Raw genomic sequence first — 17340 nt, 5'->3', positions numbered from 1 at the left:
GAAAATGTAAAAATTTGTCTTCTTGCGATTTCTCAACCAGAAATTAAAATTTGTTGTTAAAGCTGTGAATTTCGTTTCTTTCCTACTCGTGTGTATTTCATTGTTAGAGCTAGTGCAGTGTTAAAAAAAAAAAAAAAAAAAAGTGCCCTTTAGATCTGCCGCACCCACATCTGAATTCTATAGGTTACAATTCGCTGTATGTTACAATTCGCGCAAATTTTCATTTTCATGCTGATAATTAATGCACTTCTGGAAGGAATAATTGCTTCTAAAGATTAATTAGTTACAGTAATCATGTCTCTTCTTTTAAAACTGATCTCCGAATGCTTTTATTGTCAGATAAAAATACTTTAGTAAATAAAGCTACACTGTCCAATCACATTAATACGGCCATGTGTCAATAGCTTAAATAACCACCTTTTGCAGCGTGGACCTGTGAGACCTTCTGGAAGAGTGTCAGTGAGATTCTGGAAGGTACTGGCAAGGATGTGGAGCCATGCTGACTCCAATGCTGTTGCTAGTTGTGCTAGGTTTCTTGGTTAGGGATCCATGGAGCAAACAGCATGATCGAGGTTGTCCCATAGATCCTCGACTGGGTTTTAAATTGGGGGATTAGTGGCGAGGTGAGTACGGTAAAGCCATTGTGGTACTCTTTGTACTCCACATGTACACTGTGAGCTGTGTAACACATTGTATTGTCCAGTTGGTAGAGTTCATCGTGTCGAGGAAAAACAAACTGCATGTAGGGATGTACACAGTCCCCAAGGATATATGCAACATGTATTGATCCATTGTGCCTTTCAGAATGGCGACACCACCCAGAGAATGCTCAAAAATATTCCCCAGACCATAGCACTCCCTCCTGATAGCAAGTTGTTTGCTTTCAGATGTTTCACACCAGCCAAAAGCCATCTGTCCAGTGGAGCATGAAACGTAACTTATCTGGAAAGAACTTCTGTCGCCACTCAATGGACTTTCAGTTGCAGTATTAACATGCAAATTGTGGCCTTCATCGACAAAGAACAGCAGTCGGCATGAATGGGTAAACCAGGCACCTGCTGTGGAGGCCCATATGCAACTTTCACTAAATGGCCGTTGAGGAGACACTGTTGGTGGCACCTTGGTTTAACTGGGTGATTAGTTGCTCAACAGTTGCATGTCTACTTGCCCATACACCTCTCCACAGTCATCATTCACCTCTGTCAACTATAGGCCACGGTGCACCACAATTGCTTCAGCATCGGATTTGGATAGCAGCATTTTGCCCTGCATTGTATATTTTAACCATAGAGGCATGTGAATAGTTGACAGACTTAGCCATTTCAGAAATGCTTCCATCCTTTACCCGAAAGCCAATTATCATGCCCTTTTGGACGTCAGATAAATCACTCAGTTTCTGCATTAGGACGACTCCACGTTTTTCTGTGTGCTACTGACATGCTTTATATACCCTTCACTACTGGAGCTGCCACCTGCCATTGGTAAGTGGTTATTGCACATAAATGTTGAATACGGGAGGTGGTCACATTAATGTGACTGGACCGTGTATGTGCTCAATAAAACTTTGCCCTCTATTGTGGCATGCCACCAGCATAAGCATACAAATTGCCTCCTGGTTTATCAGCTGGTGCAGGGTGAGGAAATGTGTAGGGGAAAGAAGTCCTGCCTCTTTCTCGTAGGACAGACAACACATTGAAATCAACACTGCATTCAGATTGCTATGGTGTGCTGTTTGTTTAGTAGCACAGAGTGGCAATGGACAGAAACATTTTATACCAGTTTGAAGTCATCCTACTCCCACTAATTTCTTTGCTCACATAATATGGCCAAGTGTGTGCAGAGTTCTTGTTCAATTGCTTTTTCACCTGTTGATCTTAGCTGTTCAAGAGCAATGTTGACTGAAATAAGACAGCCATGTTTTAACATGATGATTCTCATACAGTACTTTATTGTGAAGATAGTTTTTAAACATTTCATAGTCAGCATGTCCACTTTTTTGTAATTTTACTGCATCTTCTTTTCCTCCTCTGTTCATGATTTCACCTTCCTCTGAATATTCAGCCTCCATAAACTCTTCTTTGAAGTTCATCAAAACGCTGTCTGGATAAATCATTAATTAATAAACAACATCTTTACTGAATTCGTGCTTATGCTTCTGATAATCCCACGTTATGTTCCAAATACACTCTAGTATTTACAATTTCCAGTGCAGTCAGAGGAAATATTCCTTATTGATAACTGGGTGTTGTACACAGTTAAATCAGTAGCAGATATTTGCTTGTTAGCATTGTTGTAAAAAAACTAGTACATTTTGGAATCTGCAAATTTTTCTCAACCTATCAGCTGAATGAATTAATTTGCAACGCATTGGTATAGCAAATTCCAGGATGGAACACAGCAAATACCAATTGAAATAAGGCAATCAATCCATTCACCTCCACATGAAAGATGAGTTACACAGAGCCACATTAAAGTGATTTGCAAGTACATTCCCATGCAAGAGAAACAAACAACCAACCCTTTGCTAGTGTGGTGCAAGAAGCTAGCCTCAAAGCTATTAATTCAGAAACATGTGCCCAGACCATTTACTAGCACCTTTCCTGCCAGTCGTATATATAAGCTCTCTTCAGTACGTTTACAATGAATTCATTCTTATTTGGTGGTTGAAGACCTGGCAAATTCAGAACTGTTGCCCACTCTTCAAAGAATCTGCACATTTGGTGATTTATTTGTTTGCTATATGCATTTTGACTGATTCTTTAATGGCAAAGACTCTGTAGATTGAGGATCTTTGGTGCCTTTATATTTCCTACCACATTTAAAAAGGTAATCTATAACAGCATTTTTTTAGTGAACCTAGTTTTGTTTGACATCAGTGTTCATTGCATCTGCATTTAACCATTTAACAGCTCTGGCTGATGTTTGATTTGTCACATTAACAAGGAATCTCATACACTTTTAGCCTTCATATGTCAATATTGTCTTTTATGGAACTCAGCTATATCAATAATCAAACCAAACTATTGAAGACACCTTTGATTCAGTGCATTTTGAAATCTTTACCAATTTTGAAAGAGAAACTGCCTCCATGAAACAAGAGATTCACTCAAATTGAAATTTGCACATCAAATTGCACAGTGTGCATGTCAAAATACACAGCAAATCTGGTGCGTTGTGATGGGTGATGGAAGCTCAAAAAAATATGCTACAGATTGCTTTTGTTGCTTTGTAGTACAACTGACAACTGAAAAAGTCATCTTTATGTTTATGAACTGGTACATTCTAGAAAGACATTCAGTTTTTCTCTGCTTCCCTAGCGAAACAACTATTGAGGGTGGAAAGGGTTTTGATGTTAAAAAGCAAATACAGTGTTGCAACTTCACTTCACCACAAAATAAAGGTATTATCTATTTGTCTCCAAAAGTAAGTATGTTACAGAGCTACTGATTTCAATGGTTTCTCCTTTAAGTTTTTAATAAAAAGCTCTTCTGCTCTGAGTAGCTGACAGCTTCTCATAACAACTCCATCAGCAAGGAATAGAACATTCCATAAAACAAGAATACACATATACATTTACACAAAAAGAAGAAAGTCCCTCCTACAGATATGAAGTGAAGTGATCCTTGTGGATGTGCAATAAATCAAAGAACCTTAAAGATATTTTAGTTTAAGGGGGAATAACAAAACTTGTCATAAAACATGGAATTTACAACGCACTGAAGTGCTTATGTTAATTCTTCTGCTGTTATTTACAACAGTTATTAACACTGATCACATTACATCCTGAAGATTGTACAGAAGTCAGATTTTACATAGCACTTACATTCTTCGATATTACTAAAAATATGTACATATAGTTGGTTCCATTTAGAAATTCGTCAGTGGTGTAGGGGTAGTTGGCCACCAGTAAATCCCCTACGCTTTTCCTAAACTGAGCGTCACTGGTAGTTAAATTACTTATGGCTGCTGGACAAGTCATTTGAAATGTTTGTTTCTGAATAACGAACACCTTTCTGTACCGAAGTAAGTGACTGTATATCTTTGTGAAGATTCTTATTTCTAGTATTGATTCTGTGAACTACGTTGGTGGTTTGAAAAAGAGCTTTATTATATATGGCAAATTTAATTAATGAATAGATATATTGGGGAAGCAGTAGTTAGTTTTCTCAGTTCCTTGAACTATCTGTAAGACATTCATACGTTCACACCACAAATAATGTGTATTAAGTCCTTCTGGACTTGGAAAACTTTTTCTTGGCTTCATGACTTACCCCAGAAATTGATCCCATATGACATTATGGAATGAAAGTAAGCAAAGCATGCTTGTTTGACAACATCCACTTTGCAAATAAAGATTTGTTAACACTTCAGTGATACTGTGATACACTCATCCCATCTGATTTTATTACCAAGTGTTAATTCAAAGAATTTAATGCTGTCAACCTCTTATATGTGTGTGTCATCACATTATAGACAATACTGGGTGGAGGGGAATACCGTGAATGTTTGAACTGCATATAGTGCCGATTTTCAAAGTCTGATGAGAAAGAAGTAGCTAGGAACAATTTTTAATAGCCTTGATAATTTCTTAAACCAAACTTCCTAGAACTATATTTCATTCACTATTTGTTGCAATGTTCATGTCATCTGCAATCAAATCAAATTTGGCATCTGATACTATAACTGATGAAGGTTGTTAAAGAATGTGCAAAACGTACAAAGAAATCCTTTTCTGCTATATGTCTCCTGATTATATCAATAAAACTGATTTGACAGACATAGATCCAGCAAACCGAGCCCAAATTGTGCCTTATACGCAAATGTATTTAGGTGTAGGTGTGATGAATTTCATGAGCCGATCTGAAAACATCTCACAAAAATCTAAAGTGACTGATTTCTACAGAGTGCAACAGTTTCTTATAGTATCTTGTTGCGAGATAAAAAAGCGGAATGGTTTCAATAATTCTGTTCTAAAAATATTGAGTTGGTTAACACCAGAAATAGCATTGTCAAAAAGTGCTGCACGGCCGTCAACGCTTGTTCCACTTACAAAGTCGGTTCAGAGGATTTCTCCAAAAGACAAAAGGCTTATGCAAATGATTGATGATCAGTGGAGAACATTGCCACATACAGAATTTCCCGAAAATCTACGGTCTAAAGAGGTGGACGAATTTTGGGTGTTCATAAAGAACGCTAGGGACCTTCATGGTAACCAAGAGTTCCTCCAAATAGGAATCTTTGTGCTAGATATATTAGTTTTACCACATTCTAGTGCTGATTGTGAGCGGGTCTTTTCAAAAATGAATCTAGTGAAGACACCATTGAGAAATAAGTTACATTCGCGTACAGTCAGCGCAGTAATGCTCACTTCCCAGCGTGTGAAGAATTGTGTACAGTTCGAACCAACCAGTGCAATGATTGCATCAATGAACACGTCGAACATTTATGCTAAGAAGAAGGAATATTATCGGGATAGTGACACCGATTTTGCCGATGTGGAGTTCGACAACGATGCTTATTAGGGTGAGTTTAATTATATTATTATTTTTTAATTATATTACGTACACGGTGCCACTTTTCGATCGGGGTTAGCGAATTTTCCTTGCATAAAATCTGTGATGCTTTGGACGCTTCCGAGTTTATCTGGTTCTGAACGTATTTTTAGTACTTAGCATCGCGATTAGAGACGTTCTGGTTCGTAATTAGGAGGTTTTATGGCTAAAAATTTTAAAAGATGAGAAGACTTTTGCCATTCGCGATTGAAAACAAATATTGTGTACGTCATATTATCAGCATTATTGTTTTTGTTTTTTAAGATTATCAATATACGATAATTTTAGATAAAAACGGTAATTTTAGATAAAAAACGATACTTTTAAATACAAAATGCCATAATTTTATCTTCTGGGGTTGGCAACGCTGGTTTGGCCCATGGCACCGCACTCTAATTGTCGGTTTCGACAGGGCTACGTCGCGCTTAGAGCAACACTGTACGTGCTGTATTTCCAAGGAGTTCCAATAGATGGAAATGGCCTGGAACCACGCAGTACGAACAAGAAAAACGCTAAAACTTTCAACACAAGCACGAATTGACGACAGTCTGAGACTTTTGACACGCGCCAGTGCACTGATCAATAGTAGACTGCCGAAAAATACCAGCAAATGCATGGCTCCAGGCGCAGGCAAGTTGAAACTTGTCAAGTGTCAGTCTAACTAGCCAAAAGCGTACCGTCAGCAGGGGTGACATTTGCCCACTTTTCCACAATATTTGACATGCTAAGCTCTTGGTAGCTGACAGAGTATTGGTAAACTGTAATACAATATTTTTTAAAGCGTCTATATTCCATGTGTGACAAAATCAGTCTAGTGTTAGCAAATTTTAGAAACTGTTTATGACCGTAATATTTAAAAAAAAAAAAAAAAAAAAAAAAAAAAAAAAAAAAAAAAAAAAAAAGCCTATGTCAATGTTACCTTTACTTGGGGTAACTTTTGTCCTGAATGTTCAAATTTGTCTACAAAAACCAAAAAAATGCAATGAGCCAGTGTACAACCAACCAAAAAGGATCATAATAATTATAGAATGTTACTAAACTTTAGCAAGTCATTGAAATACCAAAATTGTGTTAGATAACTAACATTTAAAGAGAGATAATGAAAAAGGAAATACCAATTAGTTTATTTTTATTTTATTATTTATTGCAAAAACTCAGAACAGTTTAAATATTACTAAATAAAGTTGTCCAATTCAGGAACTGAAAATTGGTTCCTTTTAGATACATTTTTGGGTTCTTTTATTTTGAATAACACGTCTTTCCAAGAATATAACATCGAATATGGTCCTTCAGGCCCCTCCAACACTTAAGTCTCTTCTCCATGCATTCAACAACACAGCCCATCTCGTTACTCTGTCTTATTTGTCCTGGATCTTCTCCCCATTGAAACAGTTACAAAGTCATTTTCAACATAATCGTCATTACAGTTTGATGAACACTCCTCAGGCACTGAAAATGTTTCAGCCGGCTGGGGTGGCCGTGCGGTTCTAGGCGCTACAGTCTGGAACTGCGTGACCGCTACGGTTGCAGGTTCGAATCCTGCCTCGGGCATGGATGTGTGTGATGTCCTTAGGTTAGTTAGGTTTAAGTAGTTCTAAGTTCTAGGGGACTGATGACCTTAGAATTTAAGTCCCATAGTGCTCAGAGCCATTTGAAAATGTTTCACTTTTTTCACTTGATTCTTCCAGTGATACATCATCAGCATCATCATCATCACCTGAGCAACTTGACAGTCTGATTCTCTTCTATCTTTCCTTATTTTTCTGGGAAAATGGAGAAGAGGCAGGTATCTCGGCAGCAAGCAGTTTCAGATCGTTAACCGGTATGCTTTTCCCAGCAGGCATATCTAGCTTCCTTCTTCTTTTCTTAGCATCAGTTGAAGAAGTTAAATATTCACTTTTTTTTCTCTCTAACTGTACTAGGAATGCCTCTCCTACCATGTCAACTTGATTTTTATTCATTGACAAGCATTCTGTAAGCTTTTCCCTATTTAATGGAAAAATCCCACACTTTTCAAAGACGGATATAAGAATTTTGGATATGTTAAGTTTTAAGCCACCCATTAGCTCATACAGGAGCACAGGAAACATGCCTTTAGCCACTGTAGTAAACTTGGAGCTGGACTTGGACTCTTTCCACTTCCCAAGATCCCCCTCCATAGTTTCTTCATCAGAGCAAAAACAGCAACATCCCATGGTTGTGTGAGATGAATGGTGTTAGGTGGTAAACACACAAACCTAATGGCATTTTCGTCATACACATGAAGCAATTGTTGGTTAATATGGGACAATAGATTATCATCAATGAGTACAACTGATTGTTCTTCATGCTTCACTGCAGGGAGAAAGTGAGATAAAAACCATTCTTCAAATGTCACTCCTTCAAACCAGCCACTTTTGGTTCTGTTATATCGAGTGTGCTAAGGTACATTTTCTGTCTATGTGGACCAAATGTGCTCAGCTTTATACACTACATAAGGTGGGCAAGTACATGCCCTCAGCATTGACACAGAACGTTGTAGAAGTTGAGCTCTTACTAAAGTTACAAATGTTTTCTACATATTTTGCACCTCGTTTGCAAATTACCTTCTTACTTCCTGGGTCAACACAGAGGTTCATTTCGTCATAATTCCAGATTCTGGACAGTGGAACATCTTTCACTGCTTCACTCTGAGCTTTTTGATGTTTGAGCTTATTCTAACAGAGAGTTCTTTGTGGCGTTTCAAAAAGTATTTTGTCCACTGATAACCAGGCAAACTATTCTTGAACACAGGAGTATTGTCACCCTTTTTATCTAAATAACTTTTGACAGCCATACGAAAGTCCAGTTCACCAATTGGAAATCCAGAATCGCACAACTTTATGTTGTTGAAAGGAAAGTTCTTCCTCATCTGTAAACAGTCGAGATCGACCTACACTTTTGATTGCTTGCCAGCAAGCTTGTTTTATATGGTTGACCTGGGTATCCCAAACCTTTGTTCTGCTTCACGTTGAGTCATTTGATGTGCATGAATTACTTCTAAACATTCTTCCAACTTCTCCAGTGAGTAATTAGTGTATGATCTACAACCAAGTTTCTACTTGTGTATTCGTGGCATTGTCTGTAAAATAAGAAGAAAAAGATTTTTCAGCCTCATTGGGAAGAATTCTGTTCAAAAGAGTAATGAATCTTTAAAATAATTACTGGTGTATAACAGAATAAACAACCTGTAAGCCTAACATCTTTTGGGCCAAAGTAACCTAAAAACCTGGGCCAACGTTACCCCATGGTTAAATACAATATTTATTTCGTACTTATATGGAGAAATTGACATCTCTCTGTTTTAAATCTTAATCTAGACAAACGAAGCGATAACAAAAACTACTTAACAAAAAAAAACACTTCCGTAACTGATAACCAAATGAAAGTTGGAATCACACTAATTTGCCGCGAGTTGCAGACAATAACAAAACAAGTGCTGCTGCCACCTACCATTTAAGACTAGAAACATGGATATTCGTTGACCAGTCTACTATATTTATTTATTTCTTGTGGAATTAGCTGGGGAGCCAGTTTCAAGGAATACATACTGAAAACTGGAAAAGAAGTTTACTACTGATTATTTTGCTTTTGAAAGACATTGTTAATGAAAGTAACAACTTACAATGTTTCTCTCTCCTTTTTCTTCCACGTACATTGATCTCCTAAAATATTGGATTCATCTTCCAGAAATTCTTTTGTAATATTTAGCCTCTCTCTTCTCTCTACAATCATCATCCAGTTCCACTTCTGATGATATTGAGACTGTTAATTGCTTTGCCATATAGTTAGGAAAGTAATAGTTTGTGACATTAAGGGAAGGGTAATATATAGTAATGAAATCCTTCCTCTATTAATATTGTCATGTATAAGATAGAAAATTAGCTTGATCTGAGTAAGAAGAAGGCATTCTTTGTTCTCTGAAGAGCCAATACTGCTTAATAGAAAAGATAAGGAAAGAGAACTACATCACTAGAAATGCAAAAAAGAAAGACTAAGTTTTCATTCTCTGCCAGAATGGAGCATTAGAGATAAAGTAATACTCTCGAAACAACTCATTTTTCAGACCTAACAGTTGTTTAAAAACGTGACACAGCACTATTTATATACATATGGAGAGTTCTCATTATTTACTGTTCTACAGAGTGCATCTATGACATAATCCAAGCAATATACATTTTGTTTTTTGTACTCTCAGGTAGGTTTGTAAGCATCATTAGGCCTATTATAATTTGACATGCCTCTCAGTCTCAACATTTTAAAGTATATGACAATGTGGAATGATGATATTCTCTTGATCAACTTGTTTAACATAGTCTGATTTATAGGTGTTCCCGATGTAGTGTCACGAGATTATGCAGTACCACACGTGACCCGCACACCACCGCCTAGTCACCGAATAGTGTTTCCAGAAGCTCCTCCTGTTCCTCCACCACCACAGCAATATTATGCTGCTACTGAAATATGTAAGGTATGTTTTACAAATGTGTAGTAAGCTATTGAGGAAAATATTAATTTCGTTATATATGGTAACTGTTGTTTCATGATGTTAGCAGATATTTTGGTCATACAAGTAAGCTATAAATCAACTGTACTCCAAAACGCACGCTGTCAACTGTGCTGAGACTAGTCCATTTTTTATAGTTGTATACTGGCCATTTAAATGTGGATAAAATTTGATAATATTCAATTAGATGTAAGAATTACATGTAAGAATGGGCTGGTACTTTTAGAAATAACATATGTTTAATGCGTTTTGGGAGTAGGTGACTGCTCTATTTTGGAATAATGTCACATAAGCACAGGTATTACTCGATATACTGAAAGCTAATATTATGTACCAGTATCCCAAATAATTATTTTATGGGACAAAACACAAAAATCAAATGCAAAGAACTGCAAGATTTAACTTTATAAAAAAAGTCAATGACAACTTTTCAGAATGAGGTTACGGTATTTTTGTGACTGTAGCCTCCTATTTATAGTCTAAAAAATTGTCTTCATTAGGCCATTCCAGATTGTCCCTGACTACCATACAGTTAACTAACTGTAGGTCTTTTCTTGTCATCAGCAGGGAGTTTCTGGATAATTCTTGGATACTCTTTTCCACTGTCACTAGCAGCCACAAAGTCACCCCTTACTTCTGTTCTCATGTCATATAAGATCTTTTTTTATTTTTTCAAGTTCAGATGAATCACCAGTATCAGACAAGACTAAAGATTTCTTTGAATGTACAAGCTTCTGGTTTAGCTTTACTGCCTCAAACTCTTTTCTCAAATCAACAACAGTAATACTCTGCCCAGCAGGCACACTTAGCTGCTACTTCTTCTTCTTCTTCTCAATTTAGCTTCACATTTAGTGAGAGTGTTTTAATCAACCTCTTTAAAAGAGAAGGGAAAGTATCTTTAGAAGTTACAGATATTCTACTACCACACCCAGTATTGTTCAACACCAGGAGAATTTTCTGACATGCCAGTTTCGCTGGCCTAAACACAACAACAGGTACAGGAAACAGTACTGTCTGCAGGGGCGGTGGCAAGGGGGGATGGGTTATGGGGGCTATGCCCCCTCCCAATGGAGTATCATATTACAGTGGATAAAATGACTTCAGAAATCAGTGAATATATTATCCCAACAGATTCAATCATTTTTTTGATAATTATGTAGCATTATGGGTTGCAATGTATTTCAAATACATTTTAACAAAAGAATAAGAGCAGCAAATAGGTTACTATCCAAACCAATAAATATTATTTAACTTAAAATGGGCATCTTATTATTTATCAATACACATTTTTTACCCTGAACTCAAAAACGGTTACCAAAAACTGCTTTAAGCAAGACCAAATTTTACCAGTTTGTCAGTGGAGGATCCCAACTCTCCTTTTGTTAAGCGATATTCCACTACCCCCCCCCCCCCCCCCTCCCTCCCTTGACCAACTTTTAGAATCGCCCTTGACTGTCTGCTTGGCACATAGAAATCTCTCAATGTGGTGACTTGCAGACAAGGTTGCTAATATACTTAGGATTGTGTGTGTTGTGTATTGAACCGGGGACCTAGAAATGATGGAGAGGCTTTGTCCCCGCCTCAGTCCTCAATGGTTCACAACCCAACAACAGGCTACCAGCAGTCCACTCACCCCACTGCCACTCCACACTGAAGAACCCAGAGTTATTGTGCGGTTCATCCCCTAGTGGACACTGCCAGTCCCCTGTCAATGTAAGCTCTGGGCATGCTTCAGCAACAACTGAATGGTGCAGCAGTGGAACATTGTGTGTCACAGGGAATGAGGATCTTGGCTTGACTGCCCGGATCATGAAAAAAAAAAAAAAAAAAAAGAAATACTCTATGAAAAATCCTCAATCTCAAGATGCACTCCAGGCTCATAAGATAAGATGCATGGCTGTTGACGTGGAACAGTTATTAGCAGGCAACTTCTGGGGATCTTGCTGCACCTCAGTTCTATAAGACTTACCTAGACATGTGGGGATGTGTGGGACTGATATGGAACCTTTGAAATTATCCCCTTCTCCTCCCAGTGGAAAGTGTGGGCCACTAAAAAGGTGTTAACATCCAATCAAATAAGAGGGATTGGGTAGCCAGTCCTCCTCACTGAGAAGTAAAGGCTAAAAGTTTTGGGTCTAGTATCAGAACACATGCTGGCAATCGGATTGTGTTTTTAATTGTAAAAAGGAAATGGGCCAGCTTCAAGAAAGTTTTGCTTTTCTGCGTTTGAAAAAGGTTAGAAGGCACTGCTGGCATTTTAAAATCAGTTAAGCAATTGTGTAATGGGACACTGTTGGTGGAAACATCTAGCTCCTAACAAGTTAAGAACCTACAAAAAGTTCAATGCCTTGGAGAATATGCCATTGAAACTGAGCTGCATACCACTTTGAATTACAACAGAGGTATTGTAACATGCAGGGATCTGGTGGACGTACCCAAGGAGGAACTGAAAGATGAGTGGGCTCCAGAAGGTATAGTCAATGTGCAAAATATAATGAAGAGGGTGGATGGGGAACTTGTGTATTCTGATGCCTTCATCCTGACATTTAATACCACAGAACTTCCTCTATATGGCACACAAAGGTGCCCATTGTTCATCTCCACTGAAGTGTGTGAATTGCTCTGGAGCTCATCCTGTCTGGAGTCAGGATTGCAGCATGTATCTAGAAGAATGGAAGATATAAGTTCTTACTATGAAGCACATGCCATATAATGAGACCAGAAGGATGTATAAAGCCACACTGCCCCCAATGTTCCCTACCTCCTTTGCTTTGGCTGTTAAACAGCCAGTGCTAAAAGCTGATGCTGCTACACAAACAGAGGTTGCTAGTGTCAGCACTAGTATCTGCATTTGTTCATGCACTTGTGCTGCTGCGGTCAATTCAGAGCCTGTCCTTCCCCCAGAACTTCAGAAAAATCTGCAGTTACTGACATTGTGGAACTGAAAAATGTGCAGTTACTGACATTGTGGAACTCCCAGCCTCTCCAATGGTTTGGTCTGGTGCTCCACCCAGAGCTGTCACAACCACAGCCATTGTTATGGCTCCGAATCCAACCCAGAGCAAAAAAATCAAAGGCCAAATGTCTACACCACAGATAGAATTGGGGAGTAAACAGACTGATGATGTTGATGTCATCCTTTCTGATGCCTCTCTCAATTCTTCTTTAGAGACAATGGCCTCTGTCGGACTGTGGCAATTATCTTGCCCCAAGACTGAGCCTCCATCCATTGCATGGCAGAAAGTCAGGATGAAAGTGCTTTCCCCATGATAGATGGCTCCCAACATACAGTGGAATATAAATGGGTTTCACGACACATGTGGAGGAACTGAAACTGCTAGCATAGACCCCCCTCCCTGCTTGTGTTTGCATGAAATGCACTTTAAACCATCTGCTGCCCCTCTCCTAAGTGGCCATACACTCTGTCGCAAGGATGACCTGACTGGGGAAAGGGCCAAGGAAGGGGGCACTTAGTTTGTCAATAATGTGCACCACTCTAGTGTTCTCCCATAGTTACTGACCTGCAAACATTTGCAGTTGCAGTTCATGTCCACCAGGATCACAGTCTCTTTGCTCTATTTATCTACACATGTTGCAATTGATTCAGAGGCTCTAACTGGTCGTATAGAACAGCTCCTCCAACCAGTTCTCCAACTGAGCAACTCAATGCCCATCATATAATGTGAGGTTCATTATCTACTTGCCCTTGGGGTTGGGTTTTGGAGAGCCTCATGACACCTTACAAGATGTGCATTCTCAACACAGGCACTCCCAGTCATTTCTGTGCAGTGACAGGGTCAGTCTCAGCCACTGACCTCTCTTTCTGCTCTCCAGCCCTCACAGACTTACTGGATACTGTTCAGCCAGCTGTCTGGTTTAGAACACTGCAGCAGAGTCCAGGAATGGGTGGACCACTTCACGCAAGTGCTCCATCATGCCAATGACTCATCCATCCAAAAGTTTCCAGATCATCTTAGAAGGCAAGCTGTACTTTGGTGGACAGATGAATGCTGTTCAGGGGCATGGGACAGGTATGCAGCTCTTAGACGGTTTAAATGCTGTCCAACAGCAGACAACCTCACTCCCTTCTGAGTCACGAGAGCCAAGGCTCGAGAGAAAGAAAAGGTCATAGCAGGTGTTCCTGGACCCTATCAGTGATTCCATTTGTTCTACAAAAGTGTACCGAGCGAGGAAGTGCAGTGGTTAGCACACTGGACTCGCATTCGGGAGGACGACGGTTCAATCGCGTCTCCGGCCATCCTGATTTAGGTTTTCCGTGATTTCCCTAAATCGTTTCAGGCAAATGCCGGGATGGTTCCTTTGAAAGGGCACGGCCGATTTCCTTCCCCATCCTTCCCTAACCCGAGCTTGCGCTCCGTCTCTAATGACCTCGTTGTCGACGGGACGTTAAACACCACTAACCTAACCTAACCCTCTACAAAAGTGTGGGAAGCCTTCTGGAGGATTTCCAATAAATACAGCCTTTTACCAATAGCAGCAGTGCTGAAACAGGGGTATCTCCAAAGCCCAGAGACATCACCCAGATGATGGCAGTGCATTTTGCAAAGACAGCATTTTGATTCTACTGTGTGACTGCAGAAAGGGGCAAGTCAGACTTCAGATCCACAAGTTCTGAGTCCTACAACTGCCCTTTCTCCATGTGGGAACTGGAATTGGCATTGTTTGACACTCATGATACTGCACCCTTTATGACCAAATCAGGTACAAATACAAAGACATTTGCCAGTGCCGTCAAAGAAAATCATCCTTGAATGCTTCAGTCTGATACGTCAGACAGCCTACTTCCCCAACTTGTGGAGAGAGGCAATTCTGATACCTCTCCTCAAACCAGAAGAGGACTGTACATGGCCCAGCACTTACTGGAGAATTGCCTTAATGAGCTATATGGGAAAGACCCTGGAGTGCATGGTTAACTGTCACCTGATCTGGTTGTTAGACACCAGACAACTCCTTAGCCACTGTTAATGTGGATTCCAGAGATTTCGGTCATCTGTCAACAATCTGACCCTAATAGAGGCGGCTATTCAGCAGGCTTTCAGACATAAACATCACTGTCTTGGTACATTCTTAGAGTTCAGTAAGGCATACGACAGTACTTGGACTTGTGCAACTCTATCAATGGGGCTTTTGTGGCCAGCTCTTCATTTTCATATGGTCCTTCCTGTCTAATCCCTCTTTTAGGTTTTGAGTTGGTGATGTGCTGTCAGATCATTTTGAAATGGAGAATGGTGTTACTCAGGAAATGTTTTAACTGTTAGCATGGATTCCTGTACAGTGCTCATTAATTGTGGGTGATTTTGCTGGCTGTTTTCTGTTCTTTCTGCAGCATTGCAAAAGTGACCCATTAGCTGCAACTTACAGTATGGAAGTTAGAGGAGAGGAGTGGGCTGCAAAGATTAATTTTCAGTTTTCTGCAAATAAGTGTGGATGTGTGTGTGTGTGTGTGTGTGTGTGTGTGTTTTCCATTTGTTTTCTTCATATTTTTAATTTACCTGACTTGCATTTGTGGGACACCATTCTACATTTTAAAGATTCAGTGACGTTTCTGGGCCTCATTTCTGACTCCAAATATCATAAAGTGCCTTATTCACAAATCTTGGTCAGCAGAGAGGGTGCAGCTGCTCCATTTTTGTAGGGCTTTTGTGCATTCACTGTTAGACTATGGGTGCTCAGTGTAAAGGTCAATGAGGCCTTCTTACCTGAAGATTATTGATGCTTTCCACCTTGAGGATATTAGGCTGGCCACAGGTGCTTACAAGACCAGCCCCATACCCAATCTCTGCACTGAAGCTGGGGAACCACTACTCACCATCCAGTGACAGCTCCTCATGGTGCATCAGGCATGTCAGTTCCTCACAGCTCTGACTTCAGCCACACACCATAGTGTTGCTCATCTGCCTCTGAAATGCCTTTTCTCCAATCATTCATGGGAAACAGAGCTGTTTTAGAGCACCTCATGGTACATCGGCCATGTAAGTTCCTTGTATTTCTGACTTCATCCACACACCATAGTCTTGCTCATCTGCCTTTGGAATACCTTTTCTCCAGTGGTCCATGAGCAACAATGCCATTTTGGATCTGCATGCAGCATGTGCTGGAGCCACTCAGTGAGGAGCATGTCCAACCCCAAATTGTCATTGTGGTCAGCCCAGTGCAATTTTAGATTTGGTAGTTCAAGAGAGATTGCACTCATATAACATTTCATATGAGCCTCACAACTATGTAGCCGTCTTTACAGATGTGTTTAAAAAGGGGGACTCTGTTGGTTACTCTGTTGTTTCCCCAGATGTTGGGCTCAAGATCTGACAAGACTTTACTGTCTTCAACACAGAATTATATGCGATCTTGTAGGCACTGAAGCAGATGAGATGTTCTTCTAGTGTTAAATTTCTTGTCTGTTCTGATTCTCTCAGTGCCCTTCACTCTCTACAACATTTGAACCCAATTTATTTCAGTGTATCATCCTCCTGCATGCTATAGCCACACTGTTGAAATCCAGAGTCTTGCATCAGTGCAAGGATGGGTGCTTCAAAGGACAGATGATAAGCTTCATCTAGTAAAGCCCACAGCACGACCGTGGTGTACTTCCTTCCAGCCATGTCAACGGGGCGAGGTCCTCATCTTCGCATAGGCCACAGGCCTGTGATGCATACTTCTTGCTCTGGTGAAAGGATCCTCCAATATGTAGTGCTTGTGGCATACAGATCACTATGCGCCACACGTTATTGGACTGTGTTTTAGTTTCCAACCAGTGGGCTGCAGCGGATTTACTGATGCATTTGGCCTCTATTTTAGTAATGTTCAAATAAATGTGGTTGAGTTTAAATTTTAAGAATTGTACAACATTTTTCCTACATTTTAGGGAAATGATTTTAACATGTTAACACTGTGACTGGCTCATTCATGTCTTTTGTAAATGGTCAGTCGGTGAAATTTCCATGTGTCTTTTTTTGTCATTTTACTAGTATTTTAATCTTTCTTTCTTTCTCCATTCACTTAGCATCTTGTGGTCAATTCAAGTTAGGTGGGAGCGAGTGTATGAGTATCACTTTACAGATTTGCTTCTCACTGTGCACAACAATATTAGAGATTTTCTCCACATTTGTTTGTTTTAATGAGTGTAAGGGTGCTGATAACCTCAAAATTAAGTGCCCATAAACTCCACACACACACACACACACACACAGAGAGAGAGAGAGAGAGAGAGAGAGAGAGACAGCAACACTACCAAAACTACACTCC

At 39.6% G+C, this 17340-nt stretch overlaps 1 protein-coding gene across 3 annotated transcripts in view; it reads left to right on the top strand.

Moving 5' to 3' along the window:
* The window catches only part of LOC124804854 (discoidin domain-containing receptor 2-like), a 923862-nt gene that overhangs the window by 802256 nt on the left and 104266 nt on the right, over window positions 1-17340 (top strand). For all 3 annotated transcript variants that reach the window (XM_047240882.1, XM_047240630.1, XM_047265604.1), the window contains one exon: window positions 9899-10041. In XM_047240882.1, coding sequence (XP_047096838.1) covers window positions 9899-10041 — 143 coding nt within the window. The remainder of the gene's footprint in view (window positions 1-9898; window positions 10042-17340) is intronic.

The sequence above is a fragment of the Schistocerca piceifrons genome, chromosome 1 (genome assembly GCF_021461385.2).
Source record: "Schistocerca piceifrons isolate TAMUIC-IGC-003096 chromosome 1, iqSchPice1.1, whole genome shotgun sequence".
Classification (NCBI taxonomy): Eukaryota; Metazoa; Arthropoda; class Insecta; order Orthoptera; family Acrididae; genus Schistocerca; species Schistocerca piceifrons.
Note: the sequence above shows the minus strand (reverse complement) of the source record. Positions and strands in the feature narration are given on the sequence as shown.